Source organism: Corylus avellana, chromosome ca8 (genome assembly GCF_901000735.1).
Source record: "Corylus avellana chromosome ca8, CavTom2PMs-1.0".
Lineage (NCBI taxonomy): Eukaryota > Viridiplantae > Streptophyta > Magnoliopsida > Fagales > Betulaceae > Corylus > Corylus avellana.
Genome location: NC_081548.1, coordinates 24,602,391 through 24,617,069, shown reverse-complemented (window position 1 = coordinate 24,617,069; position 14,679 = coordinate 24,602,391). Strand labels below are relative to the sequence as shown.

At 33.2% G+C, this 14,679-nt stretch overlaps 3 protein-coding genes across 3 annotated transcripts; 1 reads left to right on the top strand and 2 right to left on the bottom strand.

Annotated features, from left to right (window-relative positions):
• Window positions 1–2,495: 2,495 nt before the first annotated feature.
• On the bottom strand, window positions 2,496–4,159 carry LOC132190151 (stemmadenine O-acetyltransferase-like). The gene has a single exon (XM_059605054.1). It carries the CDS (start codon window positions 4,051–4,053, stop codon window positions 2,689–2,691), a length of 1,365 nt encoding a protein of 454 aa, XP_059461037.1. The 5' UTR covers window positions 4,054–4,159; the 3' UTR covers window positions 2,496–2,688.
• Window positions 4,160–9,161: 5,002 nt separating this feature from the next.
• LOC132191079 (uncharacterized) lies at window positions 9,162–10,442 on the top strand. Its single transcript, XM_059606094.1, has 2 exons — window positions 9,162–9,591; window positions 10,438–10,442. The coding sequence occupies exons 1-2, from the start codon at window positions 9,162–9,164 to the stop codon at window positions 10,440–10,442; spliced, it is 435 nt and encodes a 144-aa protein (XP_059462077.1).
• An 840-nt stretch (window positions 10,443–11,282) lies between these two features.
• LOC132190570 (stemmadenine O-acetyltransferase-like) lies at window positions 11,283–12,846 on the bottom strand. The gene has a single exon (XM_059605603.1). It carries the CDS (start codon window positions 12,763–12,765, stop codon window positions 11,401–11,403), a length of 1,365 nt encoding a protein of 454 aa, XP_059461586.1. The 5' UTR covers window positions 12,766–12,846; the 3' UTR covers window positions 11,283–11,400.
• Window positions 12,847–14,679: the final 1,833 nt, after the last annotated feature.

Genomic DNA, 14,679 nt, shown 5'->3' with positions numbered 1-14,679 from the left:
AAAAGTGAGCATTTGAAAGTAATGGCCAAAAAATGGACATTTGAAAGTAAGGACCAAAAATAAAATAAAAAACTTAATAGATATGGCCCAAAAAAATTAAAAATATGGCCAAAAGTTTTTATTAGATATAGATATAGCCAAAAAAATCTAAAAATATGACTAAATTTTTTCTTGAGAGTGCCGAAATAAACTTAAAACTTTACTTTTTTCTTTTTTTTTTTCTTTTCTTATAATTTTTTTTTCCTTATTTTGGAGGGACTATGCCTACCCTGGTCTCCCCCTCCCTCAGTCTTTGCTTGAATGAGAAGCTCATGTTCGTCGAAAAGAGCAGTTTTTCACAAGTATGCAGCTGCAGAGTTCACTGTTGACGAGTTGAGTTGAATAATATAACAAATAATAATAAATAAATAAATATATAGCCAGTAAATCCTCAAGGTTCACTAGAATTCGGTAACTAGCATCCCCTCACATTTTGCCTAGAAAAAGTCGTATGTGAATATGAGCCATTTTTCCGATCATGGAAGTCAATGGTTTTGGAATTCATAATGTTGCGCACGCCATGATCTCCATGTGGTACAGTGTACAGATTGTATATACATGCATATCTCCTTAAAAGTATTAAACACAAACGCCATTTCTCTTGGTTAATTATTGGTATCTCCTTTGACAAAATAAAAAATATTATTGGTATCTCCCACCTTAAACCAATTAAGCAAAATATCATAGTCAACCTCATCCGTCGCTTTCATACAATTATTGTGATTTAAAAAACCTTTTTCACAATATTTTAATTTTTATTAAAAAAAATTCTAAACTTGGAATCTATCAACGGGAGACTTTGAAATTTTATATTTAGAATTTAAGCGGCATGTATGGGGTGTTTGGCCACCCCATAATTGATAAGAGAGAATGGCCGGCCACTCCCAATTGTTTTGGAGGTGGTCAGTTCAATTATAGTTGAATTCGACTCAAAAGCTCTCATGGATGGCATGGCATAATATAGAAGAAAGGGGTTATAGCCATGTGGCAGATGAGAACTATATATATTTTATTATATAGTTCTCATTTCTCAAAATGAAAATATAATAAAATACATATATTGACATTTTCCATAGAGAAACTATTCAATTTCTTGGTCGTGAGCGTCAGCTAATTTGTGGCAATATATATGACTGGGGCCGGGGCAACGTCAACATTACAAGTGGTAGAATACCATTGAGATTGCAGTCTAAAGAATCGCAGGCCGCCGTCTGAATTAATTGACAGCAAGGAAATTTAAAATAGTAGAATATTAATGATTATTTTATCCTAGGACATGCAGTCAATTGCATTTTGAGATGATCCAGCCTAAAATGACCCAGTTTGGGGTCGTTTAAGGCAATAAAAAAATAAACTTTTAAAAGAAATAATATAAAATTAATTTAAGATTAAAAAAATCAATAATTTAAAAAATAAAAATATTAAAAAACTAAAAAACTCCACTGGACGTCGTCTTCATCTTCTTGTTGCTCTTCTTTCTTCTCCAGCTCGTTCATTTCTTTTCTTCTTTTCTTCTTCTTCTTCATCCCCCCCAGCTTGCAGAGCGTTTTTTTTTTTTTTTCTACCATTGACCCTTTTTTTAGGGCAAGCATAACTTTCCATGCTTCATCCATGGAAAATGATAAAAGCATATAAAATTCATTTTTATATAAAACAGCCATGGATGGACCATTTTTTTTTTAAAAAAAATCCTTAAAAGGAAAAAGTGTGAGAGTTGGGGGAGATGAAGAAGAAGAAGAGGAGGTGAAGATGGAGAAGTTTTTTACTCTGATACGAAGCTTTAGGGAAAGTTTTTTGCTCTGATACAAAAGCATATAAAACTACCCTAGGCTAATTACCCAGAAATCAAACAAGAGTAGGACCTAATAAAACTCACAATCTTTTCAAAACCGACATTTTCTTTCCATTCACCAACATTTTCTCAGCAACCAAACAGAATATTCACAAACTCCAGCTAAATCCAGAAAATCAATAGAAAAGAAACCCTCAAATTCAATACCCATATGAAATAGGACTCATAATTTTGAGCTTTGAGTTTAGAGGCCTCCAGTCTTTGGCAATGGTTCACTGGAGCACGCCTTCATTGCCCACGGCACCACCTCTTCCTCTCTCTCTGCCTCTCGGTTCACTCTCTCTCTCCGCCTCCTCTCTCCCTGAAATCTGTTTCTGGTTCTCCCTTCATTATTTTTTTTTTAGTTTATTAATATTTTTTAGTTTTTTTAATTATTATTGTTTTATCATTTTTAAATTTTAATGAATTTTATATTATTTGTATTTTAAACATAGTTTTTTAAAGTGGAAAACGGTACTGTTTAGTGGAAAAGGCATGCTGTAGTTTTCACTACCACATGCAAGCCCCTGATGCGACACATATACTTAATTGCTCTTACAAGCCCTTGATGAAGTGAAACTGAACTGCATTTATTTTTGTTACTACCATGCTTTAACAAGGAGAATGGTATGAATGATATGTTCCATTGATTGAACAAAATATTGCATTTATTTGTTGATAACCATGATCAAGCCAGAAAAGAAATACAAAAACAAAAACCAAAAAAAAAAAAAAACAGTAGGAGCCATGATCAAGTTTACATAACAAGAGAATGAAATGATGATCTTCATATATAGATGCATGGTAAGTACCCTTTTCTATTTTAAGGGACTAGGATCCAAAGAAGCGAAAGCAAGAAGTTCCTTGTCTTGTGCTAACATGTTCATCTCTTCTTTATTTAATGTAACCCATGCTTCTACTCCATCGCCGGATCTTGTGTCCATTAGAATTAACGATGTTGGGAACACGCTCTCCGTATCGCCATTTGAACCAACACTGCTTATCCACATCGGCTTTCCCCACCCGAAATCGATGTCATAGATACCAAAGTTACACCAGCTGGTAACCGCAATGAAGTTCATTCCAAAAGAACTTTCGATACTTGAGAGTTCTTCTGTCGTTGCTTTCATAACTTCACAAAGATTGGAAAACCCTCCCTCACCTTGTAGGCTTTTTACAAAATCAGCGTTGACTTTCCCTATAGCTTCCCTAAGCTTGCTCACCATGTAAGCTAAATCTGTCTCCTCAGCAGTGCATAATGCACCTGCTCCCCAAAATAAATTCCCCATGGAAGAGTCTGCGAATTGTGGATCTGCTCTTCGGCGAAAATTCACCGAGTGGGTAAGATAGTTTGGCTTTTGAACGCCAGAAGTGGCCTTTAAAGCGGTCATGATGGATTTCCATAGGAGCGCTGAAACAACCTCAACTCTTGTTGGGTTCGGCACACTTGAGCTGGTCGCTTTGGCTTTTAGTGATGCAACGGCTGAGCCATCAAACACAACTCTCCTTATAACACACCTGCCTGCTTTGTAGGCCTTGGCAAAAGTCGTCATGGCTGCTTCTTTAGAGAACGCATCGTTTTGTGGGAAAATTGATGGGGCATCAAAATTAGGATATACATGCTCAGAGGCCTTACGAGCAATGGCTGCCCAACCATTGAGAAAAGCACTGAAGCCAGTTCCATCAGCGACCATGTGGCAGACAAGAACACCAATGGCAAAACCGCCGCACGCAAAGCTCGTCACTTTTATCAAAGCAACATAATCTCCCTCAACTGGATCTTGAAAAGTCATCTCTTGCGGAAAAAGTTGTTGCAATGATACAACATCAGGCTCTCTGATGCAATCAATAAGATGACAGTTTGAGTAACCTTCTAAATAAAAAACCCCCTCGTCATTACAATCAATGGTGAGTTCATCTTTGACTTTGCCAGCTAAAGGGTAAAAGCGAGTTAGGTTTTCAGATAGGGATTGCTTGAGCAGCTGGGATCTTTGAGAGATAATATCAGCAACGTTAAGAGAATGGCTTGTGCTTTCGTTCATGGGATAAAAGAGGATCACAGGAATATAGATGGATGAATGGACCTGGTCCAAGAGGGAGAGCTTGTAGGTTTTCAGGTTCGGGGGTGTTGGAGAAGAGGGTTTGATGCACTCTTTGGAAATAACTTCAACCTCCATTTTCATCTTTCCTTCGAGCTGATATGGAAAGCTAACAAAAGGATGATTTTCACAAGCAGGTAGCGCAAGTCGCTTGAAAATAGGCGGTGATTGGAGTTGTGCTGAACAATCATCGCGTACGTGTAATATATATACAGCCCCGAGGCTCACAGATAACTGAGATAAGAGATGAAAATTCATAATCTAATTTCTCACCAAGTCACGTACGTCAGCATGCAAATACTAATTAAGTCCATTAGTCATGTGGCGCGCTTATTGTCAAAGTCAATGATGGTGTGATTAATAGTCAAATATGTCTAAACACTTATTTATACGTGCAAATACAATTTTTAATTTTTTACGTGTAATGAAAGGATAAGGATATATACCCACAATTTTAAGAATTTTTTGTTTTTTTGTTTTTTTGTTTTTCATTGAACATGCTGCATATTAAAAAGATGACAAGTTAATTGAGTTTATTCTAGCTAAAACTTGTCTTTTGGTTTACTAAAAAAGAAGCACCTCTTTAAAAGTGAAGAAAAATCCTTTTGGAGGAAAATTTTTTTTGTCTACTTCGGTTATATACCACATTTTTAATAAGTATTATTTTTAAACCATTCGATGCAAAAAATACATGATTTCGCATAATTTTAAAATTTACTATCTCCTTAAAAGTGATTGGCGTGATACAAAATAGAAAAAATGTTTAATTTTTTTTTACAAGATAAGAGAGAAAAAAATTGTTTGTTAATATAAAGAAATAAGGTTGAAGTTTTTAGGAGACATGAGAACTCTTTTTCGGTAAATGTGTTTGCTTCGTTTGTCTCAATTCGAGTAATTATATTCTTCACTCCCAATTACTCTCTTCTTCTAAAGTTTATGAAACGATGGAGGAAGGTGAAGATTATCAATAAATACTATAATTCTACTCAACATTCCTCTACCAAAACTTTTTTTTATACTCTCAACAAACATTTGGACTACTCTTTTGTTAATTAAAAAAAAATGGCATATGACAACTACTGTAGGCTTTTGAATATCATGTTTGAATTTTGGACTCTACAGTAATATAATAGAAGATAATGACTGTTTATAGTCTGAGTCAATTGCTTCAATGCCACGTCCCTTTACCTAGGATCACGAAAAATCAAAATTGGTTAACGGGTCCGTATAGGCGGCGTTAACATCGGGTCAACAAAGGCGGCAACGGGTCTATAAAGGCGTTCGTCATAGAGACGACTTTTCATGTCGTTTTTTTTTTAAAAAAAAAAATACTGATTTCATTTATCTTTATAAAAATAAGGCAGGTTGTCGTTATTGTCTTATATTAATACAATAAAATCACTAAGTACGTTTAGAAATTTCTTCCTTTCAAACTTAATTCGGTTAATTAAAAGTTGTTATGGATAGTGAAGTCATCGGAAACTGGGTTCATCTTTTGCATATATAAAATTATAAATTACAAGAAATTTCTAGATAACACTACAAACAAAAAAATATATCTATGAAATATTCAACATTGGAGGCCAATTTGGTTAATGGAATTGGACTGCTGGAAAAGAATGGAAATAGTTATTTCTTTATCTAATGAGTGGTCGGACACACACTACAAGACTTTGGAGTGGCCATTGACAAATTTAAGCAAGAAATGTTAAATGGTCAAGATACGTTTATATCTAAGAAAAAGTGAATAATGATACACATCATAAATTACAAAATTATAAATTAAAAGAAATTTGTAGATAACACTACAAAATATATATATATATATATATATTCAACATTGAAGGCTCGTTTGAATAGGACTGCTGGAAAAAATTGGAAATAGTTATTTCTTTATCCAATGAGTGGTTGGCCACAAACTACAAGACATTGGAGTGGTCATTGACAAATTTATGTGAGAAATGTTAAATGGTCAAGACACGTTATCTAAGAAAAAATGAATAATGCTACACATCATCTCATTATCTTCTATCACCTTCAAATTTATGTGAAAAGATCTTACATGCATTTATTTGGTGTATGTGAATTGTTTGTTTGTTTGTTTTTTTTTTTTTTTTTTTGTATGTGAATTAATTGTTAGAATATATTGAATGTTTTTTTTTTGATTTTATTAATTACAATCAATACAAATATACTCTCATATCAAATCTCACAATATATTCTAATAGTGTCGTGCAATTGTGCATTGCATTCCATGACAACTTAACATCAATATAATAGAAAGGATATCCCCTAACTATGGTGTAAGGTCAATACTCAATCGCTCAGTAGTTTCATCAACTCGCTAGCAGCTATCTTTTGATTTTTTTCTTTTAAATTTAAAAAATACAATTATTTTTTACTTACAAAATACGGGTATCCTACCTATCTTCACTTTTTTCATAAAATTTCAACACAATCTCCGATGAAAGGCAGAAAGAGGAAATATGAGAGATAATTATTTTGTGTTAAAATAATGAATAGGAAAATTAAAATGGTTTTCAATGCATTGAGTTTCATTGTAGTATTCTCAATATTTAGGGAAGTAATGGAGAAATTTTTTGAGATTTTTATTATATTTAGAAAAATAAAAAAATTATAGGATTACTGCTACTCATTCAACATAAAAGATGACAAATAAAAAATAATAATAATAATAAATAAAAAATAAAAAAATAAAAAAAATAAAAAAAATAAAAAAAAAAAAACTTAAAAGTTGACTGAGAATGCACATGCCCCCTAAGGTCAATAATAGCCCATGGAACAAGTTGGACAACAGTAGGTATGGCAAGCGACAATGCAAATTTCAAACTACGACCACTGGCGATATGGGTAGAAGATATGATGAAAATTCAAACAGAATATTCAATAAAGCACGAATGTGCTCGATAAATTTTCTTAAGACGTATTAATTTCTTTGTGTTTTGATGTGACCAGTGATAGAGTTTGGATTTTGGTCCTTGGAGAGAGATAAAGATTTAAAAATAATATTAAACAATTTTTTTTAAAAAAATTATGACTAACAAAATAAATAAGTAATTAACTCAACAAAATTTAATTGAATCATTGTTGTTGTAACTACAATTATATATTTACGCAATTAAAATATTTTATAAAAACTTACAACAAAATGTAACAAAAATTATATATATTCATAAAAAATTAATTTAAAAGAGCAATCTAATTATAAAAAGTTTGATAACGTACTTGAAAGTTTTCAAGAAGGATAAATTATAAAAAATAAAAAAATAAAAAACACACACACATCCTCATGGTTATTTTTTGCTCTGGGCAATTTTTCACTATAGATCGAAGCTCTCAAAAAAATAACTAAACAATTTATCAGAATTATTAAACGACTTGAAGAAAAAAAGTTTGGCAACTGAAAATTCTACCACAAGAAGAGTTGGAATTTGATGGTCGTGGACCTTGTGGTATACTTGAATAATGTGTAGTTGAACTTGGTAGTTGTTTCAAACTTGAGAGTTAGAAAATTGAAATGCAACTCAATTTTTTTAAGTTTTTTGTCGGCCATGTTAAACACCCAAAACATATTTTTTATGTTTTTGTTGAATTTGGGGACATTGACATTTTGTTGGTAGATTAGAATGCACATTGACAAAATTAATTAATTAGTAGTTTAGATAGACATTAACAATAGTTAGTAGTTCACCTTAAAAAAAAAAAAAAAAAAAAAAGGGTAATAGTTTGAAGAATATGTGTACTTTTTCCCAAATTTTTTTATTACTTTACTAGATTGATTTGTTTTTATTACTTTACTATATATAATAAATGTTTACTCAAGGTTTGCATAAACAAAAAAAATCAAAATCAAAATAGAACAAACGGGTAATTCTCAAAGGTGGAGATATATTTTACATATTATTTTATCATTTACTATAAAAATAAGATCAGGATCCTCGATATTTTGTAGAATAATTTTGCGTTAGAGTTTTTAAAATCAGTTGGGCTTAATCCCATCCCAATGAGATACAATGAATGAAAAATCAAGGATTATCTATTGATGCAAATATTAAGGTGACAAATCTAAATGAATAAAGTTTTTTTTTTTTTTTTTTTGTATTATAAATTGGGTTGGATGGAGTTTCTTCAACCTAGTCTATTAAAGTGACATGTCTTTAAAGCATGTGATTTTCATATGTATTTATAATAAAATTAACATTATATGTGATTCTCATATACATTTTTAAAAATGCAAGTGAGAATCATATGCTCTATAGACTGATGTCAAATTTAATAGGCTATGTTACAAGATTTTCCTTCGACTCAATTTAAAGCTTATCCTACCAAAACATTTTAATCAAAAGTAATGTATGGTTGGCTCATTGGCTAAGCCAATTAGGTGGACAACTAAAACCCCAATTAATAATAGTATAATTAAGTTTTGTTTACAATATTTTAAGGACCCAATTAATTTTGTTTAATGTTTAAAATAAATTAAATTTCGTTTTGCACAAATAAATTTCATATGAAAGGAACTATACGTAGCTCAACACAAAATATGTCATTTGTTGAAATTAATTATATTGGAATTGTCACATCAACATGTGAGAATCATATGCTCTATAGACTGATGTCAAATTTAATAGGCTATGTTACAAGATTTTCCTTTGACTCAATTTAAAGCTTATCCTACCAAAACATTTTAATCAAAAGTAATGTATGGTTGGCTCATTGGCTAAGCCAATTAGGTGGACAACTAAAACCCCAATTAACAATAGTATAATTAAGTTTTGTTTACAATATTTTAAGGACCCAATTAACTTTGTTTAATGTTTAAAATAAATTAAATTTCGTTTTGCACAAATAAATTTCATATGAAAGGAACTATACGTTGCTCAACACAAAATATGTCATTCTTTGAAATTAATTATATTGGAATTGTCACATCAACATGTGAGATAATTTTGATATATATATATAACATTGCTCATATTTTACATTAGGCGTGGTAGTGCCAAATGAGCTATTTAAAATAAAAATAAAAACAAAAACACGACACCACTACTTGTTCAATGCGATACCACTGGATAGGGATCAATGCAAAACCACTGCAAGCCCACTAAAACTAATTCTACCACATATCCAGACCAAGCCCATTATAGGCAACCTTAGGTCTTTGCTGCTTTGGTATGCCTGGAAAATTTGTTTCTTGGGTTCGAGAGTGTATTACTTCTCCTCGGTTTTCAGTGGCTGTAAATAGTACTTTGGTTGGTTATTTTGAGGGGAAAAGAGGTTTTAGGCAAGGCGATCTTTTATCTCCTTATTTGTTTGTTTTGTCTGTGGAAGTTTTGTCTAGTCTTTTGGCAGATTGTAAGAATGAGGGATTTGGCTATCATGATCGCTGCTCTAAGGTTGGTCTCACTTATCTATGTTTTGCAGATGATCTTCTCATCTTCTCGGAGGCTAGTGTGCACTCTGTTAGTGCTATTCAGAAAGTTCTTAGTGAGTTTGAGTTTCTCTCTGGTTTGAAGGCAAATCCTGATAAGAGTACTTGTTTTTGTGCTGTGCTTTCTCATTTAGCTCAATCTCAGATTCTTTCTACCCTGAAGATGGGTGAAGGTAAGCTTCCAGATCATTATTTAGGAGTTCCCTTGATTTCTTCCTGGCTATGTGCAGCTGATTGTGATACTCTTTTGGAGAAAATTACTGCAAGAATAAATTCTTGGCTTTCTAGGAATTTATCCTTTGCTTGGAGGTTGCAACTTATTTCCTCTGTGTTGTATAGTGTGCAACTTTATTGGTGTAGTATTTTCATTTTACGAAAGCATATTATTAGAGCTATTGAACAAAAATTTAATAGATTTCTTTGGAATGGTAATGATGAAGGGAATGCTAGAGCTAAAGTTTCTTGGAGTGTGCTTTCTATGCCAAAAAAAGAGAGGGGGGGGGGGGTGTTTAGGCATTAAAAAGCTTGAGGAATGGAACTGGGCTGCCATGATACGGCATATTTGGAGTTTGTTTGCGAAAGCTGGATCACTTTGGGTTGCATGGGTAAAGGAAAATCTTCTAAAGGGAAAGAGCTTTTGGCAAGTTTCTATTCCTCAAATTTGCACTTGGAGTTGGAGAAAATTGTTAAAGCTTAGAGACAAAGCAAAACATTTTATCTCTTTTGATGTTGATAATGGGAAGAATATTTATCTTTGGTTTGATACTTGGCACCCGGATGGGGTGCTCTATAAGAAGTATGGGCATAGAGTCATCTATGATGCTCATAGTAAACTTGAGGCCCGATTAGACTCTATCATCCAGATTGATCAATGGTATTGACTTGCTGCTTATTCGGATCATCTTGTTAATATTCAAAGTAGATTGTGTGTGATTCCTATTGGTGATGAGGATAAGCTGAAGTGGAATGTTTCAAAAACTGGTATGTTCTCTTGCTCAAATACTTGGGATTCCATTCAGGTTAAGGAAAATGTTGTGGATTGGTGGGCATTGGTTTGGTTTCTTTTTTCAATTCCTAAACAAACTTTCATCACTTGGTTACCAATGAGGGATGCTTTGACCACTAAGAGGAAGTTGTTGATATTGGGGTTTCAAGGGGATGTGAAATGCATTTTTTGTGGACATATAATTGAGGATAGAGATCATTTATTTTTTGCTTGTGGTTATAGTAGCAGAATTTGACAACAGGTTATGAGTTTATGTAGTGTGCTTAACCCGCCTACTTGCTGGAAAGATGTGGTTTATTTTGGGTTAGAGAAATGGAGGGGCAAAGCTATAAAGGCTTATTTGTGTCGGCCAGTTTTTGTTTCTACAATATATAATATTTGGAGGAATCGTAATGCTTTGAGATATAACAATAATTCGAGCACTGAAGAAAAGCTTATTCAACGTATTAGATGGGAGGCGAGGATCTGGTTTTCTACAAAAGGTAAATTTAAAAAGACTAGAGGAAATGATATTCTTTGTAGTGCTTGGGAAATAGATATGATTTTGATTTAATCTTGTAGAGATTTTTTTGCTTGTATAGGTGTTTTCAGCTTTAGCTAAGTGCTTTAATTAGCTTTTCTTTGTAAAGTGTTTAGTTGTTGGTTATTGAAAGTTACTCATTCATCAAAAAAAAAAAAAAAAAAACAATAGTATTGAAACAAAAAATTTACCAAACGGATCTATTTTAGGGACTTTCATCCGTCCTTGTATTATAATAGTTGCTTCCCTCAAGTAGAAGTAACCCAAGAGTGGTTCAGTCCACATAGTGGTGGCACTAAGTGACATTGACATCACCAAATTTGTGCAATGATAACAATTGGATGGGACTCGCTCTATGTGCCTCTTTTTCAATGGGTGGGGATCAAGAAACCATCTTCGACAATTTGGTTTCAGAAATTCCGCACTTCCTATAAGTGGGAAGTACCCTCTAATTTTCTATTTTAAGGGGCTGGGATCCAAAGAAGCGAAAGCAAAAAGTTCCTTGTCTTGTGCTAACACATTCATCTCTTCTTTATTTAATGTAACCCATGCTTCAACTCCATCGCCAGATCTTGTGTCCATTAGAATAAACGCTGTTGGGAACACACTCTCCGTGTCGCCGCTTGAACCAATACCGCTTATCCATGTTGGCTTTCCCCACCCGAAATCGATGTCATAGATACCAAAGTTACACCAACTGGTAACCGCAATGAAGTTCATTCCAAAAGAACTGTCTATACCTGAGAGTTCTTCTGTTGTTGCTTTCATAACTTCACAAAGATTGGAAAACCCTCCCTCACCTTGTAGGCTTTTTACAAAATCAGAGTTGACTTTCACTATGGCTTCTCTAAGCTTGCTCACCATGCAAGCTAAATCTGTCTCCTCAGCCATGCATAATGCGCCTGCTCCCCAAAATAAATTTCCCATGGAAGAGTCTGCGAATTGTGGATCTGCTCTTCGGCGAAAATTCACTGAGTGGGTAAGATAGCTTGGCTTTTGAACGCCGGAAGTGGCCTTTAAAGCGGTCATGATGGATTTCCATAGGAGCGCTGAAACAACCTCAACTCTTGTTGGGTTCGGCACGCTTGAGCTGGTCGCTTTGGCTTTTAGTGATGCAACGGCTGAGCCATCAAACACAACTCTCCTTACGACACACCTGCCTGATTTGTAGGCCTTGGCAAAAGTCGTCATGACTGCCTCTTTAGAGAACGCATTGTTTTGTGGGAAAATTGACGTGGCATCAAAATTAGGGTATACAAGCTCAGAGGCCTTACGAGCAATGGCTGCCCAACCATTGAGAAATGCACTGAAGGCAGTTCCATCAGCGACCATGTGGCAGACAAGAACACCAATGGCAAAACCGCCGCATGCAAAGCTCGTTACTTTTATCAAAGCAACATAATCTCCCTCAACTGGATCTTGAAAATTCTTCTCTTGTGGAAAAAATTGGTTCAATGATACAATATCAGGCTCTCTGATGCAATCAACAAGATGACACTTTGAATAACCTTCTAAATAAAAAACTCCCTCGTCATTACAATCGATGGTGAGTTCATCTTTGATTTTGCCAGCTAAAGGGTAAAAGCGAGTTAGGTTTTCAGATAGGGATTGCTTGAGCAGCTGGGATCTTTGAGAGATAATATCATCAACGTTAAGAGAATGGCTTGTGCTTTCGTTCATGGGATAAAAGAGGATCACAGGAATATAGATGGATGAATGGACCTGGTCCAGGAGGGAGATCTTATACGTTTTCAGGTTCGGAGGTGTTGGAGAAGAGGGTTTGATGCACTGTTTCGAAATAATTTCCACCTCCATTTTCATCTTTAATTCCTTGAAGAAGATATGGAAAGCTAACAAATTAAAAGGATGGCTTTCACAAGCAGGTAGCGCAAGTTACTTGAAAATAGGTGGTGATTGGAGTTGTGCTGAACAGTCATCGCGTACATGTATTAATATATATACAGCCTCGAGGCTCACAGATAAGGGTTGAAAATTCATAATCTAATTTGTCGCTACTCACGTAAGCATGCAAATACTAAGTAAGTCCATTAGTGATGTGGGGCAAGTGGGGGTGCGCTAATTGTCAAAGTCAACGATGGTGTGATTAATATTTAATAGTCAAATATGTCTAAACAGTGATTTGTACGTGCAAATACAATTTTGAGTTTTTTACGTGGAATGAAAGGATAAGGATATATATATATATAGTATACCCACAATTTTAATAATTTTTTGTTTTTTTTTTCTTTTCATTGAAAATGCTGTATATTAAAATGATGACAAGTTACCGATGATAATTGAAGTATATTTTAGCTAAAAATTGTCTTTTGTTTGACTGAAAAAGAAGTACTTATTTAAAAGTGAAGAAAAATCATTTTAGAGGAAAATTCTTTTTCACTATCTCTGTAATAGGCCACTTTTTTTAATAGGTATTGTTTTTAAAGCGGTTGGATGCAAAAAATACATGATTTCACATAATTTTAAAATCTACTATCTCTTTAAAAGTGATTGATGTGATACAAAACAGAAAGTGAAAAAAATTTATGGGCCTAACTCATCTCATAAAATCGGTTCAATAAGAGATGGTTGACCATTCCTTATAAACATACTCAAGATCTTGTTCACAAACAATTTAAGACTATTTCTCAACATAAAGAATATTTTATTTTATTTACAAGATAAGAAGGAAGAAAATTGTTTGTTAATATAAAGAAAAAAGGTAGACGTTTTTAGGAGAGATGAGAACCCTTTTTTGGTAAATGTGTTTGCATTGTCTGTCTGAATTAGAGTAATTATATTTATCATTCTCAATTACTCTCATCTTCTAAAGTTTATGAAACGATGGAGTAAGGCGGAGATTACTCATCCCAATTATTACCATGTATTGATTTTGAATAAAAAATAATAAATACTATAATTCTATTTAACATTCCTCTACCAAAACTTTTTTTTGATACTCTCAACAATTAATTAAAAAAATGGCATATGACAACTGTAGGTTTTTGTTTGAATTTTTGACTCTACAATAATACAATAGAAGATATATAATGTCTGTTTATAATCTGTGTCAATTGCTTCAATTCCACGTCCCTTTCCCTTGGATCACGAAAAATCAAATTCGTTGGCGGTCTGTATAGGCGGCATTCATATCATTATCGGGTCTATAAAGGCGTTTGTCATAGTGGACTTTTAGAGGCCAGGCCCTGGTATGCACTGTAGCCCTGGTATGCACTGTAGTGCTTTTTTTTTTTTTTTTTTTTTAGGAATATGTATTTGGTTAGTTTCAGTGAAAATATTTTGTGAAAAAAAGTAATGGAATATATTTTATAAAAAAAATGTAAAAAATTCATTTTGTAGTAATTTTTTTATTTGAATAATAATAATAAAAAAAAAATGATTGATATGGTATAAAAAGTAGAAATATTTGAATTAATTTTGAGGTGAAGGTATTTATTTTTTGGGATTGAGGAAGAGGCCCAATAGAGAATCAGTCTGTTCCGTTGGCAAACACTAAATACGACAGGTTGTTGTTGTTGTTCTATATTAATACAATAATATCACTAAATACGTTTAGAAATTTCTTCCTTTCAAACTTAATTTGGTTAATGAAAATTTGTTATTATGGATAGTGAAGTCATCGGAAATTGGGTTCATCTTTTGCATATATAAAATTATAAATTACAAAAAATTTGTAGATAACACTACAAACGAATATATATATATATATATATATAT

Coding starts and splice junctions, on each gene's coding strand:
- LOC132190151 (XM_059605054.1), bottom strand. CDS start 4,053: ATGAAAATGGAGGTTGAAGTTATTTCCAAAGAGTGCATCAAACCCTCT.
- LOC132191079 (XM_059606094.1), top strand. CDS start 9,162: ATGCCTGGAAAATTTGTTTCTTGGGTTCGAGAGTGTATTACTTCTCCT.
- LOC132190570 (XM_059605603.1), bottom strand. CDS start 12,765: ATGAAAATGGAGGTGGAAATTATTTCGAAACAGTGCATCAAACCCTCT.